This window comes from Mya arenaria, chromosome 6, assembly GCF_026914265.1.
Source record: "Mya arenaria isolate MELC-2E11 chromosome 6, ASM2691426v1".
Lineage (NCBI taxonomy): Eukaryota > Metazoa > Mollusca > Bivalvia > Myida > Myidae > Mya > Mya arenaria.
Window position 1 is genome coordinate 17239719 of NC_069127.1, and position 18902 is coordinate 17258620.

An 18902-nucleotide genomic window follows, 5' to 3' on the forward strand; every position below is an offset into this window, starting at 1 on the left:
TAGGTATAATACACATCGGGAAACTCTTAATATGCTAGATCCGATATTGATATTTTGGTTAAAACATTTTAATCCCAGGTTGACATTGTGGCTTATAAATAAATACTGTTTTTTTCTTACTGGGACTTCAAAATAACCTTATTTAAAGCAAAGCATATTTAAGTGTGACTGGATATTTGAAACATGACTATAAGTGTGCATAAAGGTACGTATCATTTTCCACTGTCGTAGCTTGAAATTTTAGACAAAATGTTCCAGCAAATTGTACATACAAATGGGTAATGTGTGTTGGAATGAAACTCTGGTCTACATGTTTAACATTAGAATATTAATACTTATTCAAATGCGAGCATATCAATGTTATTATATTCAATGCAATAAAACATATTTATTCTGTTTACTGAGATGCAAAAATGAATGCGCCATGTGCAAATAAATAAAATAATAATGTGTCTGAGTAGATCGGAAGGGTTGTATGGTTTATACAAAGGAGGTGATCATGAAGTCATGTCGACTAGTTTAATGTCGGCTTGACATATGGCAATCACTATTTCCACTTGTTCACTAGATAAGTCGACGTTATTAACTAGATAAGTCGACGTTATTAACTAGATAAGTCGACGTTTTTATCGGGACACGTGGTTTCAACTCACACGTCGACATAGAACAAGTCGACAGGACCACATGAACTGTATATACCTATTTATCTATAGACCATATAGATGTATATACATGTACTCGTATATAACCACGGAGTGAGCCAGCAAATCTCAAAAGATTCCCTGGTTGTAATCATTTTATAAAATATTCATCAATCTTTCGTTTTATCTCAGTAGAAGGGGTTGTTGAGAAAATTGCAAATCAATAGCGGAATGAAGATATAGGTTCAATTTATCTTAACCCGATACCCATATAATTGTTTGAGTAAACAGGTTTGGAAGTTATCAATTACTACGCAAAATTGGAGTTAAATGGAGGTTGTTGCTTTATTGATAAGAGTAAGTGTTAAATGCGAGTTATATACTGTTTGTGAACATCATGGTAATTATTTCATCATGTTAACAACAAGATTTATTGGTATTAAAGTAACATAACTATAGCTAAAGAACTTCAGCGAACACGTTACACATTACCTTTTAAGACGTGTTGAACACATTAAACAAATTAATATCTGCAATAAAGTTATGGAAGCCAGAATTATCATAAATGCATATTTATTTTTTTAGTTTTATTCTTTACAGCTGTGATTTAAACGGATACAATACAGGTAGATGCCAAACAATTTTATTTCATTTTAATGCATTACTCTTTGTAACTCATTTGTCTTTTACGATCAAAACAAAAACAAGTATGATTTGCGTACAGATAAAAAATAGTAACCTTTATAAAAAATCCACAATTAATAGCTACGTAGCCCATTGTAGCCGCAAAATCCTAATATCGCTAATATATAATTTATATCTTTATATATTACAAATTATATGCTTGTTTTTGTTTTAATCATTAAACTACTTAAACATACTACTTCATTAAAAAATGCATTAACCTATATCGTGTCCCCTTTATATCGTGTCCCCTTTAAATCCGAAAGATCTAAGAAGCGGGTTGTTGCAGTAAACATATTGTATGTGAAATGTCGTTTCTCGGTCATTGTTTTTATCATGGAACGCCTATTAATGGAATATTTCTTGGAGATGATTACTTATGGTGGACGACACGTTACCCTCTTACACTATGATATACATATGGGCCATTCGAAGATTGAAGCATTCAAATCATTTTCGAAGACCGTATAGTTCGTCAAACAAATAAGTGTTGGTTTTAATAAATTTTGTAATTTCGAATTATTTTTTTGTGGATGTTCTAGTTTAATGATAATTCCGATGCCTAAACTGAAGGGGCAATAATACCAGGTTTCCCTTGCACGATGATACGAACTAATGGTTATGAGGAGTTTATCTCATGGTGATTTAAAACACCTGAACTAAAAACACATACTCACACCGTGGCAATTTTGAAGGTAAAGGCATTTTAAACAAATTATTCAGATAAAAACATGCCTGAAGTTGGTCGCTTATATACATTTTGTTTGTTTCAGGCAAACCACAAGGACACGCCTGATGTTGTGGAGTGTATGAGCTTGTCTGAGTCTGCGGGCGGCGGGCGGTGATGGAGGTGCTAACGGTGCCCGCGTCCATGCAGCCACGGACGGAGGGCACCCAGTTCATCATCCGCACCTTCCCAAGTGATTCCCTGGGGCTGGCACCTGAGTTTTGTCGCAGCCCACTCTGTCAGGCCATCTGTGAGAGGGACCCGTACCGGACGTTACGTTACATTAAACGTGGGGAGAACATTAACGTCACGTGCAGCAAAACCGGAAATACGCTTTTGCACGTGATTATGGTCGAAGCTAGTCCAATTTCCGAAACTCAATATGTACCTATTGTGTATCAGCTTTCAAACGCGGATGTGAAGTTCGATGTCAAAAACAATGATGGTGTTTCACCACTACAGCTTGCAATCAAAATGCATTTATTAGAACTCATGGTGTCGCTCATCAAATGCGGTGCCACATGTGACCTTGAACCCGACCTTGAGCTAATCACCGCCTGTAGCGGCCCATTGGAGTATGAGTTCAAGGCTGCGTACCGGAAGTTCGCGCCAGGCTACTGGGAGCCGGTGGAGGAGAACAAGGCGTTCAAGGTGAACGTGCTCGTCAAGTCGTGGAGCAGGATAAACGTGCAGAGGGACGGGAAAACGCTCATTGAGTTCGCTAAAGAAAAAGGTGCACAAGAAAAAATAGTGAGACAGTTGAATGACAATGAAGTATCCATAGAATTTGCCCACGCGACTATAGCAGGTGACGGGGAGAGAATGGAGCACATGCTTCACTATTCCGTTGACATGGAGACCATGGACCACTCACACCGGGAGAACTATTTTGAGCCATACTGCCCGATGACGTTGTATGGCGCCGCCATCAAGTACGGCCACCGCCACGTCCTGCGTCTTCTTAAGAACGCTGACAGCGTGGCCGTGAGACCCGGGCAAGGGACCAGGGATCAGCCTCTTGGATCACAGTCCTCAGTCTGCACTATATTGTGATATGCGTCCAGGATACGAATATTAATGTGGTAAAATGCAAAACCACATTTGGTATGCAATAGAAATACACTGGCGACAGCGATAGAATTCCTCAAACGTTCAACAGTCTTTCAAAAACATTTGATGTACGTGTTTTCACGTTATTCAATAAAGGTCATACTCTGACCATGCTCTCATATCATTTGATTTTACACAATGTTTGATTGACACCAGGGTAATTCTTGTTGTATGGTTTCGTGTTTGTACACCGGGGTAATTCTTGTTGTATGGTTTCATGAATGTACACCAGGGTAATTCTTGTTGTATGGTTTCATGAATGTACACCAGGGTAATTCTTGTTGTATGGTTTGGTGAATGTACACCAGGGTAATTCTTGTTGTATGGTTTGGTGAATGTACACCAGGGTAATTCTTGTTGTATGGTTTGGTGAATGTACACCAGGGTAATTCTTGTTGTATGGTTTGGTGAATGTACACCAGGGTAATTCTTGTTGTATGGTTTCATGAATGTACACCAGGGTAATTCTTGTTGTATGGTTTGGTGAATGTACACCAGGGTAATTCTTGTTGTATGGTTTCATGAATGTACACCAGGGTAATTCTTGTTGTATGGTTTGGTGAATGTACACCAGGGTAATTCTTGTTGTATGGTTTCATGAATGTACACCAGGGTAATTCTTGTTGTATGGTTGCGTGAATGTTTATCACCATTTTAACTGTGTACACTCACTCTCATTTGTAATAAGTATGATTATTTGATTTTGAAGCACTGCTGTGATACTTATAACGTTCATGTTATAAACTATGAATATAAAAACTGAATGATCTCTCTTTGTTGTATTGTTAATTTACACGTACCATTCACGGTATGTTGGACCACGAAATTCACGAATCACATTTTATCACAAATTTGTAAAAGGTGTGATCACGAATTAAACAAATCGATTCATTATAAAAATGTACGCTCAAACAGAGGGTAGGGTGGGGGAGATCGAATATCCAAACGCAGTTTTTCACCAAAAATGTTCTAAATGTCTTCTGCATTTAATACTTTCGGAAGCCTGTCCTGTAAGTTTGTCCGTCTGCCGGTTGCCATGTTTCCAATCGCCTGACTTTTACACACTGGAATACTATTTCTTTTCAATTTGATTGACAGTAGTTGTTTCGCCGGGTGCATTAAAATTCACTGGACAGAGGACGGGGTTGGGATGGTGATTGGAGGGGGTGGGGGCATGGCGTGCATCAGCCCTCGACCCACCAGAGCACGCGGTGTGTCGCACTCAACATCAGCATCCCAAGCAAGGCAATGAAAGTCGATGGGAAAGTTTATATTTATTGTGAAAAATGTGCTTTCTGGCAAATTGTCTTCGTTGACGAGAAGAAATACTAGAAATGAAGAAATTGACTTATTTATATCACGCACAAACTTCACACAAAAATGCGGTCTAAAAAGATACATTCTGCCCAAAATGGTCATACATCTAGGGATTCCTGTTGGCGTCGATGACGGTGTTGGCGTCATCAGATAAACACTGTGCAGAATTTATCATCCATTCGCGAAGTAACTTGGTCACAGTGATCGTAGGCATACTGTTGCGGTCAAATTCGGTCGGTGGGATAATCTTCCGAGTAATGCCCTATTTACAATAAAATAGTAAGTTGACATCTCGAGACGACAAGAAGTATTCAAAATGTAACTTGTTGGCAGTGTTTATGATCACAATGTTGAGGTTACGTTGGATAGGCAGAAACACCGGGGATGTAGGCCCCCTTTTTACATAACTTTTTTATCATGACCTGATGTAAGGTATGTTAGTGAAGCCAATTCTCATTGACTTGTTGAATGCACCTACTGTAATTTAGGCAAACATTTTGGGCTTATCAGGTGGTGAACCTCTTCCTGTGAATTTTGTTGTACTGACGGCTTTATGACCCACGGAAATTATGGAAGCAGTAGGCGGGGCCTGAGTTTAAAGCAGTTATTTAAGCCTACGACCCCTAATGATGAGGTTGTACCCCCACTCTCTTGCGTACCAAATACTCATTTAATTTCGAACCAAATCCTGCGTTACAAATAATACGGAACTATTTTGAGAGTCTGCGTACCAGATAATTTCAAATATTGAGATTAATCGAACCTCTTGAAACACGAGAACTTTTTAAAAACACGCCTGAATATCGCGTTACAATAAGTGGGTTGAAGGTTCAAGCTGATGAAGAATTTGTCTCCTTTGACGGACAGTGTGATATAGATGAATTTATGCTGCTAATGCTATTATTATTATTATTATTGTTGTTGTTGTCGTAATTGGTAGTGTTGTGTGAATTTTTAATTGAAATGCACAAACAGTAGCGAGGCAAACAAAAATGGTTTGGTAACTTAATCGAAATAAATGAAACTAAACCGTTGATGACGCTTTAATCAATACAAAAACAAAAACAAAAGTAATCATTGTTAACCTCAAAGTTACTATTGTTTAAGAGACAATAGACTTCAAATTCACTATACGAATTACTTCTACACATTAAGATATTGTGAGCATATTAAGTGGGATTTTTGAGTGACTAAGAACAACAAAGGCGTATTATCTTTATCGAATACATTTTAACCAAATAATAAAGGAAGATATTCCGGAGAATGCCAGAAGAACATCGATAAGTAAGTTATTTACCTGTTTTGTATTGTACAAAAGGGAAATATGATAACCACAACAAGGTTAAATTCTTTTCACATAAATATCTGCTTAAAGATCAGAAAAAGTATGACATAAAATGTTGTACATTTTTTAATTGTTCCTACTCGTCGAAGTTCTGTATCAAAATAACTACCCTGGTTGTTAAAATTGATGAGACGGCATGTCCCGATAATGTCGTGGTCACATTTATAGTACAGTTCATTATCATATACTGAATTATACACACATATTTTTTTTTTAAAAGGCACACAGTATAGGTTGATGCAAAGAAATGTTTTTAATTCTAAATCATTTTAATGCATTTTACTCATTGTACAAATAATGATCAACAATATCAATTTGTGTGCAAATAAAACATATAAGCGATATTTTGGCGCTTTTTAACAAGAAAATTTGTGGATAAGTCCCTTTTAACACATTTTTTTTACGTTTGTGAATGCTAATATTTGTTCACCTGTACACAAATCATATGCTTTTTTAATTTTGATCGTTTGAGTCAATTGAGTTAAAAATGCTAATTCAACCGGGCCTAAAACTTCCATGGGTTTCATGTGTTGGCGTTCTGCCTACACATGTTGGTAGGTTCGACATTGTTGGCGTCGCGCCTACACATCGGGTGGGTTCGACATTGTTGGCGTCGCGCCGACACATGCGGTGGATTCGACGTTGTTGGCGTCGCGCCGACACATGGGGTGGATTCGACGTTGTTGGCGTCGCGCCTACACATGGGATGGGCTCTACATTGTTGGCGTCGCGCTGACACATGGGGTGGGTTCGGCATTGTTGGCGTCGCGCCGACACATGCGGCGGGTTCGGCACTGTTGGCATTCCGCATACGCATGGGGCGCATTCGGCGTTGTTGACGTTTCCCATGGGAACGCCGACACATGGGGTGGGTTCGACATTGTTGGTGTCGCGCCTACACATGCCTACACATGGGGTGGGTTCGACATTGTTGGCGTCGCGCCTACACATGGGGTGGGTTCGACATTGTTGGCGTCGCGCCGACACATGGGGGTGGGTTCGACATTGTTGGCGTCGCGCCGACACATGGGGTGTGTTCGACATTGTTGGCGTCGCGCCGACACATGGGGTGGGTTCGACATTGTTGGCGTCGCGCCGACACATGGGGTGGGTTCGACATTGTTGGCGTCGCGCCGACACATGGGGTGGGTTCGACATTGTTGGCGTCGCGCCGACACATGGGGTGGGTTCGACATTGTTGGCGTCGCGCCTACGCATGGGGTGGGTTCGACATTGTTGGCGTTGCGCCTACACATGGGGTGGGTTCGACATTGTTGGCGTCGCGCCGACACATGGGGCGGGTTCGGCACAGTTGGCATTCCGCATACGCATGGGGCGGGTTCGGCATTGTTGACGTTCCTCATACACATGGGGCGGGTTCACATTGTTGACGTTCGCCATACGCATGGGGCGGGTCCGGCATTGCTGACGTTCCCCATACGCATGGGGTGGGTTCGACATTGTTGACGTTCCCCATACACATGGAGCGGGTTCGCATTGTTGACGTTCTGCCTACACATGGGGCGGGTTCGCATTGTTGACGTTCCCCATATACATGGGGTGGGTTCGGCATTGTTGACGTTATGCCTACACATGGGGTGGGTTCGGCATTGATGACGTTCTGCCTACACATGGGGTGGGTTCGCATTGTTGACGTTCCCCATACACATGGGGTGGGTTCGGCATTGTTGACGTTCTGCCTGCACATGGGGTGGGTTCGGCATTGTTGACGTTCTGCCTACACATGGGGTGGGTTCGGCATTGTTGGCATTCCGCATACGCATGGGACGGGTTCGGCATTGTTGAACTTTCCCCATACGCATGGGGTGGTTTCCATGTGCTGACGTTCCGGGCGACTCATTTGAACAGGATTTTGCTATTAAGATATTAAAAAATAAATCTCAATGTTATTATTATAATAATTATAATTGCCACCGCTCTAGTCTTACAGCACCACTGGTGCTGTGATGATGACAAAACAGGGGAAGTAAGCACCCGCTACAACGGGACTGATTTGTATTGGTTTGATCCCCTGAGAGCGACAGACTTGTGAACAACAAAGCGGGTATATACATGTATTATCTAATAGCTCCTCTGATCAGATCAATAGACTTATTGGAAGCCATATTGATCTCCTATTAATAGAATAACAAATATGTACACTGTATCGGTTGACCGGGTATGTTATTGTGCAAAAATGGATGACAGTTAGTCATTAGCAATGGCTAATAAGGAATTTTATGAAATATGGACATAATAAGTCGTAAACGATATAGAGAGAAAACAGTCAAACTTCAGAGAGTGTTATTTTTCCTCAACTATTGCTGCAAAAGTGACAGTGTGTTTTAAAACTGAAAATGGATCCACGCCAAAACAATAACTATGAAAGTATAACACAAAACGGGGCTCAAAACTGTGCTATAAACAATGATCATGTGACTTACCCGCCCTATAATGGCGTCAACGGCCACGCGCCTCCATGCGGCCCGGACGCCCCATACGAGGACGCTCCACCACCGTACACAGCAGTGGCATCATCCCCCGAGGGGCAGGGACAGTTCCACAACATCGCTCAAATTGGAAACACCCCTAACGGAAACGGAGCGGTCCAGCCACCCAGCTACGGAGTCGCTCTAAACGTAAGTGTGTACAAACTGTGTAGTTGCAAACTATTATAGTTTTCCTACTATGACAATGGAACATGCATTTGTATTTATCGAAGATGGTAAGCAATAATGATAAGAGACGGGTAGGGAGCAATAATGATAAGAGACGGGTAGGGAGCAATAATGATAAGAGACGGGTAGGGAGCAATAATGATAAGAGACGGGTAGGGAGCAATAATGATAAGAGACGGGTAGGGAGCATTAATGATAAGAGACGGGTAGGGAGCATTAATGATAAGAGACGGGTAGGGAGCAATAATGATAAGAGACGGGTAGGGAGCAATAATGATAAGAGACGGGTAGGGAGCAATAATGATAAGAGACGGGTAGGGAGCAATAATGATAAGAGACGGGTAGGGAGCATTAATGATAAGAGACGGGTAGGGAGCAATAATGATAAGAGACGGGTAGGGAGCAATAATGATAAGAGACGGGTAGGGAGCAATAATGATAAGAGACGGGTAGGGAGCATTAATGATAAGAGACGGGTAGGGAGCAATAATGATAAGAGACGGGTAGGGAGCAATAATGATAAGAGACGGGTAGGGAGCAATAATGATAAGAGACGGGTAGGGAGCAATAATGATAAGAGACGGGTAGGGAGCAATAATGATAAGAGACGGGTAGGGAGCAATAATGATAAGAGACGGGTAGGGAGCAATAATGATAAGAGACGGGTAGGGAGCAATAATGATAAGAGACGGGTAGGGAGCAATAATGATAAGAGACGGGTAGGGAGCAATAATGATAAGAGACGGGTAGGGAGCATTAATGATAAGAGACGGGTAGGGAGCAATAATGATAAGAGACGGGTAGGGAGCAATAATGATAAGAGACGGGTAGGGAGCATTAATGATAAGAGACGGGTAGGGAGCATTAATGATAAGAGACGGGTAGGGAGCAATAATGATAAGAGACGGGTAGGGAGCAATAATGATAAGAGACGGGTAGGGAGCAATAATGATAAGAGACGGGTAGGGAGCATTAATGATAAGAGACGGGTAGGGGATGGGGTAGATACTCACCATTACAGTCTTCTTGTTTTTGTGTTGCTTCCGTTCATACGCCCTATGGCGGTTTACCCAGATTCCCTGTTGACGTCACGATACCATCAGTCTGCATTACGTCATAAATAAAGGCATACATTGGTGTTTTGAACTGTGTATACTATTTGTTTACTATTTTGTAAGCAAGTCAGGTTTATGATTCGAAAATATCATCTACATATTGTAAAATTAAACAATACCGACATAATTTTGACTTTCTAAATTTTTACATGACGTTCCAGCGCTATGACGGTTGGTCCAACAGTTTGTGCGGCTGTTTCAACGATACACACCTAGCAACGTCCACGTGCATACTTCCATGCGTCACCTTCGGACGCACCGCAGAGACTGTCGGCGAATGTGACTGTATTCTCGGATGTAAGCAATCTATCTTTGAAAAATTGCAATCACTTGTACAGTTTAATTCCAGTTCGGGGGAAGTATTGCAGACTATTTTAGTTTGTTTATTGAATACCACCTGAATGGTCCTGTTCACTGAAGGATCAGTTGGGAAAGTTAACATTGAAAGGAACCTTTCTTCCGTTATTTGGTAATAAAATCTCGAACTCTTATTTCTAGCTCAACATAACGATATGAACACATCTTAACACACCAGGGGCCATGATTACGATATGAACACATCTTAACACACCAGGGGCCATGGTTACGATATGAACACATCTTAACACACCAGGGGCCATGGTTACGATATGAACACATCTTAACACACCAGGGGCCATGGTTACGATATGAACACATCTTAACACACCAGGGGCCATGGTTACGATATGAACACATCTTAACACACCAGGGGCCATGGTTACGATATGAACACATCTTAACACACCAGGGGCCATGGTTACGATATGAACACATCTTAACACACCAGGGGCCATGGTTACGATATGAACACATCTTAACACACCAGGGGCCATGGTTACGAACAGTCTCAAGCCTGAATTCAGACTCAGACGCAGAAAAGCATTTTATGAAGGAATAAAAATTATCCTTATTCCATTTCTGTTACAAAAATATATGTTAATATTAGAAAAACATTCAAGGTAAAATATTAAATTCAGCAAAGTTCACAATCAATGCTTTGCTAGAAGGAAAGATCCAATGAAATGAAGCATTACAATTTTGAGTCTTGAGTCTGTTCGCAATCACTGCCCCTGATCAACACCAACCGATTTAGCTTTTAATAGACTCCAACGATTCTCTTAAACATTCTTCATTTCTCTCCCGGATTCAGTTTTAAATATGCTTCACGTTCGTTGATATATTTCAGCCCTGGCGTTCATGGTGCCGGTGTTCAACGTGGTGCTATGGTCACGTGTCCGGGGGAAGGTGCGTGAATCCAAGGGAATTCCGGGAGACGTGCGGGGGGACTGTCTCAGAATCCTCCTCTGTCCATTTTGTGCATTGATGCAGGAAGCTCAGGAAGTACTTCCGCGGGAGCCGTCAGACCCGCGCATGCGCAGATACTGAATTAAATACATTTGATAGACTGGCAGTTGAAAAGAGTCGGTTTGTGATGCTGGCCGTCCATATTTTGTAAAATAATGTCAGAATGTGAGGGACACGGAGTCTGATCATGTGGTGGTTGGAGACGAAGGTTTTCAAGTGACTCTTGCATGGTACAAGTGTCTTTCATGTTACACAGTGAAAACAGAAAAAATGTATTTTTTTTTTTACAAATTAGCGTTTTAGAACAATTCATGTGACATATAAATGGATTATATTCCGTCAATAAAGTATTGACGCAGTTTAATATAATCTGATTGATAACGAATGTTTTTGAGCATTCATCTGATAAAATCTTTTTTCGTTAGATTTGCTCGCAATCTTAGTACACCAGGGCATGTTACAAAGGATGTTTGGTTTACTCTCGTAAAATAATGTTGCTCTAAACTTTAATATGATTTTTTGAAATATTTGAATTTTTGACCTTCAAAACCGTTTTTGCCCTTAAACTAGGCCACTTGATCACTTCGTATTATTACTCTAATATACTCGATACGAAAAACTGTCGACATCTTGAAACAGCTGAACGTAAAACTAAATAGTAAACATAAAATTCAAATGTAGACAACTTTTGTTCTGTAAGTATGCTTTTTACTAATATTTCGCTTACAATCCGTCAAGTTCACATGTTTCTGTGGCAGCAAGAAACAGCTGTACAACAGATCGATGACATCCTGCTACCGCCGGATTTATGTTTCATTTCAATTATATTTTGGTTTATTCATGCTCCTAGAATTGATACTATTTCTAACCCTCATGTTTGATTATGTATCCCAAAGTTAACAAAAAGGATTGTACATATTTTAGGCCTTTATTTTTTTGCACACAAAGTTGCAAATTTATTTAAGTAATCCGGCCCACAAATAAGCGAGTTCTCTGCAAGCCCCATTGACCTTAATGTTAAATGTTATGCCACATGACCCCATGTACTATGTACTATGTACTTGTCGTATCATTTGAAAGAGCATTTCTTGCTGTTTTCTAACATGTAAATTAAATTTAAAAAATACACACACTTTATTGTAATTTGCGTTTTTGCTCCTTTTTTCAACTTAAATTGGGAGTGAATCGAGATATTTTGCAATTTTCCAAGGCCCCAAAAAACTTTTAAGTTATACTATTTTCTGTTTATTTTTTTGCAGTTAAAACCCTTTATGAAGACTCCTTAATAATGTAATATGGGGATCCAAAGTTCACAAAATTGAGGATCGGATATATTAAATGTCAGCGATAGGTTAGCAGAATGTTTGTTTTACTCCTTTGAAGAAGCAGGGACATTATTTGGTTAAGTATTGGACAATAATTATTGCGTGAAGTATTGGACAATCGTTATTGCGTGAAGTATTGGACAATCGTTATTGCGTGAAGTATTAGACAACCGTTATTGCGTGAAGTATTGGACAATCGTTATCGGTTGGAGTATTAGACAACCGTTATTGCGTGCAGTATTGGACAATCGTTATCGGTTGGAGTATTAGACAACCGTTATTGCGTGAAGTATTGGACAATCGTTATCGGTTGGAGTATTAGACAACCGTAATTGCGTGAAGTATTGGACAATCGTTATTGGTTGGAGTATTAGACAACCGTTATTGCGTGAAGTATTGGACAATCGTTATCGGTTGGAGTATTAGACAACCATTATTGCGTGAAGTATTGGACAATCGTTATCGGTTGGAGTATTAGACAACCGTTATTGCGTGAAGTATTAGACAATCGTTATCGGTTGGAGTATTAGACAACCGTTATTGCGTGAAGTATTAGACAATCGTTATCTGTTGGTCAGGAGTATTAGACAACCATTATTGCGTGAAGTATTGGACAATCGTTATCGGTTGGAGTATTAGACAACCGTTATTGCGTGAAGTATTAGACAATCGTTATCGGTTGGAGTATTAGACAACCGTTATTGCGTGAAGTATTAGACAATCGTTATCTGTTGGTCAGGAGTATTAGACAACCATTATTGCGTGAAGTATTGGACAATCGTTATCGGTTGGAGTATTAGACAACCGTTATTGCGTGAAGTATTAGACAATCGTTATCGGTTGGAGTATTAGACAACCGTTATTGCGTGAAGTATTAGACAATCGTTATCTGTTGGTCAGGAGTATTAGACAACCATTATTGCGTGAAGTATTGGACAATCGTTAGACAGACGGACGGACGGACGGACGGACGGACAGACAGACAGACAGCAAGGAATGCACATTTTTGTACATTTAGAATATACGGCATGTGTAGTAAATAACATAATACATACATGATATTATCAATAGCTATGACAGGCACACCGAACCCAGGATGACACAAAAAAGAGAAAAACTTATTTCCATTGTGGTCCTTTGTTTTGGCGGCATGGCATAAGGATCCAATGCATAAAAAATATTTAAATAATAATATGACTGTAATCGAAATTGCACAAGTATAATAAAAGTTAGTCTTCAAGCATTAAAATAAATATTGCCGTAGTTGTATCACAGTCACTTATTATAACAAGTTATAAATTGAGAAAGTTATATATAATTATCACATTATCAAATTATCGTATCATTATTGAGTGGAGTATAACAATAATTATTGGTCGTTGAATAGACAATTATTATTGGGCCGAGTATTGGACAATTATCATTGGATGGATTATTGACTTTCTCGTGATTTATCTTAAGAAGATTTTGCTGCACAGATGACCGGTACGGTATAGTGAGTTCTGTTATATTATCATATACATAGTTTTACTATGTGTATATGTTTGTGTATTTTGTGGAGGTATTCCGTCTATTATCAGGGCAAGGTGGACATGCAAGATTTATGCTTAACTCACGTTTATTGGATAATGATCTTATTTATCATTTGATAAAACTTCTCAAACGCAAAACCATAAATATTAAAATACATCGATAGTGAGTAGATCTCTATCAGTGTATTGGATACAATGCTCATTGATGTCCTAGATAATCGCACTTTGAATATTGAACATTTGAATACAAGGGAGAACAAGGAAATGGTGGGGGCCATAGCAACATGGTAAACATTGAATAAGTTAGGGTTTTCAATCTGTAACATTTTTTATATATCTATTGACTATTCACGTGTGTTTTGAATATCTTGTGGAACATAGTTTATTATATTAACGTATATTGTATTGAATTATTATTTGAGGTAAGTAAAGGCGTCTTTTCGCCGATTTACTTTCGAATTGCATATCTTTAAGTGGGGTCGTTCGGCGAATATAAGAGGAACGACGCCATTCAATTACATTAAAAGAACATGAACATGTTCGTTAAGTATTACGTACATTGTTCAGATATACATTCACACAATTATATCGATTTGAAAGAGTATGAACGAGTGGTTTCAGGGATGGGGAGGGGGAGATTATCATAATTATTTATTATTATGGCTAACGTTTTTCGACCTTACTCCCCGCTAGCCGGGTATACACTGCGATGCAACTGGGATACAAAAACAAAACAATTTGCTAACGCTAGCTTACGTGAGCGACAGTAAGCTGTAACTAAACACAGTGATTTGGTGGGAATGAGCTGGATTTTGACCTTTACAAAATTTAGTGACATTTAACCTAAAATAACTTAAAATATATATTTTTTTCTTCAGATTCATCAAAGAGGTCACTCCTACCAACTCTATTTAGTCAATTCGAGATTTTCTGACTTTGTAAAAGTGCAGTAATTCATAGTTATTTATGCTAGATAGTTGGTAGGAGTGACCCCTTTGATGAATCTGAAGAAATATATATATATTTAAGGTTAAAATATGTATATATTTAAGGTTATTTTAGGATAAATGTCACTAAATTTTGTAAAGGTCAAAATTCAGCTCATTCCCACCAAATCACTGTGTAACTAAACTCATGGTTTGTCGCGTGAAAATGTTTTTGAAAATTAAAAAAAAAATGTAAAAGGTGTTTGAAAGCCGACTGCTATATATGTTCGGAAAATTGAAAATAATGACTGACAGATTTTGAAAACCGACTGCTGTATATATTTTGAAAATTCAAACAAATGTCTGTGGCAGATTTTTGAAACACAACTGCTATATATGTTTGCTATATTTTGACACACATTTCTTTATATATTAATCAAAATCTAATACGAAATTCTAATGAAATTCGAAATACATGTATAAGTTGTTTACATATTGTATGGGCATTGGGAGGGTTGAAAAGAAATAATGAAGCATTCAAACCATTCCGTCAATGTATGGAGGTGCTACATAAAACTCTCAATCGATTATATTGATTCGGTCTCATATTGATCTGGCTCACTCAGCTTTCATAGGAAGAAACGGGATACAAAAGTCATTTAAGATATCAAACATTAATAGAAAATAAGGTTAAAAGATAATAATTCAAAATCCCAACCATCAAGCGCCATTGGGCAAGTATAATGTTGCAAAGTGTGTTGATATTACGGACTTCGATGATGGGAGGTGGATTATACGACTATATTTATACATGTATATATTAAATAGTTTATTAGACGTCTCCCCTTTTCCTTCGCCGCTTTGCTTTATATAAATGATTTATGTTTATACTGGTTTGCTTGTTTGGACTAGTATGCTGATTTGCCAGTGATCTAACAGTTAACAGATGATAAACCACGAGGTAGACAGATCGTAGAATTAATTTCTAAATTCAATTTATAGGGAAACTCTAGAAAGTAGAAACCATGGAGAAAGGGCAGGGAGAAAACCCGCCTCCATACGACGAACAACAGGCACAGAACAGTCAGAATCAACCGCAGGTACAATATGTACAACCACAAAATAGTCAAGGGCAACCACAGTATGGCCAGGGACAACCACAGTATGGCCATGGACAACCACAGTATGGCCATGGACAACCACAATATGGCACTGGTCAACCACAATATGGCCATGGACAACCACAATATGGCCCGGGGCCGGGACACCAGGGGCAGCATTTCGGCCCACCGCCTCCAGGACAGGTCGTCTACATCCAGCAACCTGTGCACGGGGCACATCCCTCAACGGGCGAGCAGAATATGGCGAACGCCAGAGAACGCGGTCGAACATACGTGAGTAACTACGGCATGAAATTGTACTGACATAGTTTACTAGCATTTAAAAGAAAGACTACGCTACATCACGTTTTATCTCCCCTGTACGTATTAGCATACAAACATGCACACGTGCAAAACAATGCTGAATGGTCTGAGCTTACACTTACATTCACTGTTATTGTAACTTATACCAGAAACTGTCTTAACAATAACTATTAAACCTCACGCATCATATGCCAAATTATTAAAGAATAATCTGCCTCCTCTAGTTCACCTTGAATTCCTTTTTATCCACAGGGTCACGGCGGCTGGTCTAACCACCTATGTGGCTGCTTTAACAACATCCATCTGGCCCTGTCCGCCTTGATCGTGCCCTGCGCTACTTACGGACAGACGGCCGAACATGCCGGAGAGTGCAACTGCATTCTCGCAAGTACGTGTAAATTTGAGTCACATGGGCGTACTTAAATTTTATGTAATAGTTAGATGACATGAAATAGAAAATAAATGCTTATAAAATGGGCGGAGTGAGCGTAGCGAACGAGCCAGTCTTAATCATTAAGATATTACTTTAGGTGATCTCACTGACTTAGAATACAACCTTACTGGCTGACACATTGTCAACGAAATATCTGACGCAGGGAGTGTGTATCGGATGAGTGGCAGTAGGCGGACCTTAAAGCTGCACTCTCACAGATTGAACGTTTTTACAACTTTTTTTTATTTTTTGTCTTGGAACGAGCCAATTTTTTTTGCGAAAATGCATGAAAACCAGTTATATAAGACTGCTGTCAAAAAATTAGATCGCAGATTTTTACATTTAAGTTCAAAAATTGATGTTTTATGCATTTTTCTTAAACCGTTAGTAACGAGTTAAGCCATAAAACATTGATTTTCGAACGGAAATATGAAAATCTGCGATCTTTTGTCAGCAATCTTTTATCGTTGGTTTGCAGAAATTTACGCAAAAATTTGCTCTTTCCCAGACAAAAATTTAAAAAAGTTGTAAAAACGGTAAATCGAGTGCAGCTTTAAAACGCCCGCTACAGTTGAAATTCTTAATGATTAAATTACGTTGTTCATTATATGTCGTAAGTTAAAGTAAGTCATTCCATAATATGTTTTTGTTTTCTATTATGTTTTTCATTGTTCTGTCACAAACGTTGGCAACAATATACCTTTTGTCATTAAGAATGAGTTCTTTATATGTTGAATTATTATGCACTTAAGGACTGTATCCCTTTCGTTGACAGCTATGGCGTTTTTCGTGCCCATATACAACCTGATCCTGTGGGCCCAGGTGCGCGGAAAGATCAGGGAGCTCAAGGGCATCCCGGGCACGAATGTTTCCGATTGGCTCACCATCATCTTCTGCAGTTATTGCGCCCTTGTCCAGGAAGCACAGGAAGTGCAACCCATGGCCGCCCCCGCCGCCATTTCCATGAGCCGCCAGTAGCTCCCGCAACTGTCGCCATCTCATTGTTTCCGTCCGTGTCGCCATTGGTGAAAACAAAGCCATGTTACAAGTGTTTATGAGTCTGGTTTCATTAATTTAATTGCCAGTGCAGTGTAATACTTTCAGACTTACTCAACTCAAAATTTTGACTGTCACGATTGCGTATGTGCCATATATATGTGCCTATATAAGCCCGAGTCTGTGATAGACATTACCTTTTAGAAGTAAAACTTTTAAAATGGTCTGCTGCTATATTTTATTATTTCTTTGATTTTTGAATGCACGTTTTATGCAAACACATATATTATATATATTAAAGTTGTACTAAAAATTTACAAGAAACACAAATAAGAACACTGTCTTAGCAAAACGATTTAGAAGATAAATCTAAGAATAAAATGCTGTGACAATCAAAACGCCACATGAGATATTGTTGTATGTCATTTTGACCTAAGGGAGATAACCTCGTGTGCTTCCATATTATGGTGACCAGTTTTAACCGCATACTGGATATATTTGTTACAACAAATTATACATAATTAATCCCGGTATTTCAAAACAATTTGTAAAGTGCATTATTCAAAACTTAAGAATAACTTAAGCGCGTTGAAATTTAAAATTAGATAAATGAGGACATAAAGAAAAGTAAATACGAACTGTTTGCGACAAATACCGCATACACATGTACGATGTTCGGGTATGATTAAATGCATTTCTAATATGACATCATTATGAATTCAGTGCTCACAAGTAATGATCAACTGATCAGCAGCACCAAAAGCATGCCATTAGCACGTTATACAAAAAGTATTTTGGGCCCGCAACGCCCCACTGGGGAAATAGCAGTCTAGGTGTCAGACTAAATCTATTGTCACTTTGATAAATGCCATCAACCAGAGGATCCGTGGTCTAGTGGAAACACACTTGACTATCAATCCAGGGGCCGCACGTTCGATTCCCCGTCGCATCAATAAAAATACTAATCGTCGTCCGGGAGCGACTTAAAATGGGGGTTCCGTGTGACAGTGCTATACACTGGTGTACGTTAAAGAACTAGGGTAGCTCTAACCAGGGTAACATTCTGTTTGTGCACTATGCTAAAAAAACACACACTAAAATGAGTAACAATCTTAACGGAGCACTCGCCGAATGGACAAGGCCTGATTACGAGTATAAATAAGGTAACACAACAACCTATTGTCACCGTCTCCGTGGCCTTGTGGTTAAGGCGTCCACCTACGGAGCGGGAGGTTATGGGTTCGATCCCGGGCCGCGTCATACCGACAGACGTTAAAATCTGGTACAAGTAGCTCCCTTGCCTGGCGCTTGGCATTTAAAGGG

At 39.5% G+C, this 18902-nt stretch overlaps 3 protein-coding genes across 9 annotated transcripts; all 3 read left to right on the forward strand.

Moving 5' to 3' along the window:
- The first annotated feature begins 39 nt into the window (after positions 1–39).
- On the forward strand, positions 40–3863 carry LOC128239286 (uncharacterized). Its single transcript, XM_052955867.1, has 2 exons — positions 40–205; positions 2099–3863. The coding sequence occupies exon 2, from the start codon at positions 2170–2172 to the stop codon at positions 3103–3105; it is 936 nt and encodes a 311-aa protein (XP_052811827.1). The 5' UTR covers positions 40–205; positions 2099–2169; the 3' UTR covers positions 3106–3863.
- Positions 3864–5623: 1760 nt separating this feature from the next.
- On the forward strand, positions 5624–17982 carry LOC128236748 (uncharacterized). Of its 7 annotated transcripts, none has more exons than XM_052951843.1 (4): positions 5624–5763; positions 15729–16120; positions 16403–16538; positions 17359–17982. In XM_052951843.1, the coding sequence occupies exons 2-4, from the start codon at positions 15752–15754 to the stop codon at positions 17559–17561; spliced, it is 708 nt and encodes a 235-aa protein (XP_052807803.1). In that variant the 5' UTR covers positions 5624–5763; positions 15729–15751; the 3' UTR covers positions 17562–17982. The 7 variants fall into 7 exon arrangements, with proteins under 7 accessions (XP_052807803.1, XP_052807802.1, XP_052807805.1 ...); XM_052951842.1 differs by lacking the exon at positions 5624–5763 and adding an exon at positions 13643–13753; XM_052951845.1 differs by lacking the exon at positions 5624–5763 and adding an exon at positions 14065–14087.
- Positions 7943–12075, forward strand: LOC128236750 (uncharacterized). The gene is made up of 3 exons (XM_052951846.1): positions 7943–8463; positions 9779–9914; positions 10825–12075. Exons 1-3 carry the CDS (start codon positions 8182–8184, stop codon positions 11022–11024), a joined length of 618 nt encoding a protein of 205 aa, XP_052807806.1. The 5' UTR covers positions 7943–8181; the 3' UTR covers positions 11025–12075.
- Positions 17983–18902: the final 920 nt, after the last annotated feature.

What these genes read in the sequence shown, in the direction of transcription:
- LOC128239286 (XM_052955867.1), top strand. Translation starts at nt 2,170, where the DNA reads ATGGAGGTGCTAACGGTGCCCGCGTCCATGCAGCCACGGACGGAGGGC.
- LOC128236750 (XM_052951846.1), top strand. Translation starts at nt 8,182, where the DNA reads ATGGATCCACGCCAAAACAATAACTATGAAAGTATAACACAAAACGGG. An exon ending in GCTACGGAGTCGCTCTAAAC is followed by an intron (nt 8,464 to 9,778) that starts GTAAGTGTGTAC and finishes ATGACGTTCCAG; the next exon opens with CGCTATGACGGTTGGTCCAA. An exon ending in ATGTGACTGTATTCTCGGAT is followed by an intron (nt 9,915 to 10,824) that starts GTAAGCAATCTA and finishes GATATATTTCAG; the next exon opens with CCCTGGCGTTCATGGTGCCG.
- LOC128236748 (XM_052951843.1), top strand. Translation starts at nt 15,752, where the DNA reads ATGGAGAAAGGGCAGGGAGAAAACCCGCCTCCATACGACGAACAACAG. An exon ending in GAGAACGCGGTCGAACATAC is followed by an intron (nt 16,121 to 16,402) that starts GTGAGTAACTAC and finishes TTTTATCCACAG; the next exon opens with GGTCACGGCGGCTGGTCTAA. An exon ending in GTGCAACTGCATTCTCGCAA is followed by an intron (nt 16,539 to 17,358) that starts GTACGTGTAAAT and finishes TTTCGTTGACAG; the next exon opens with CTATGGCGTTTTTCGTGCCC.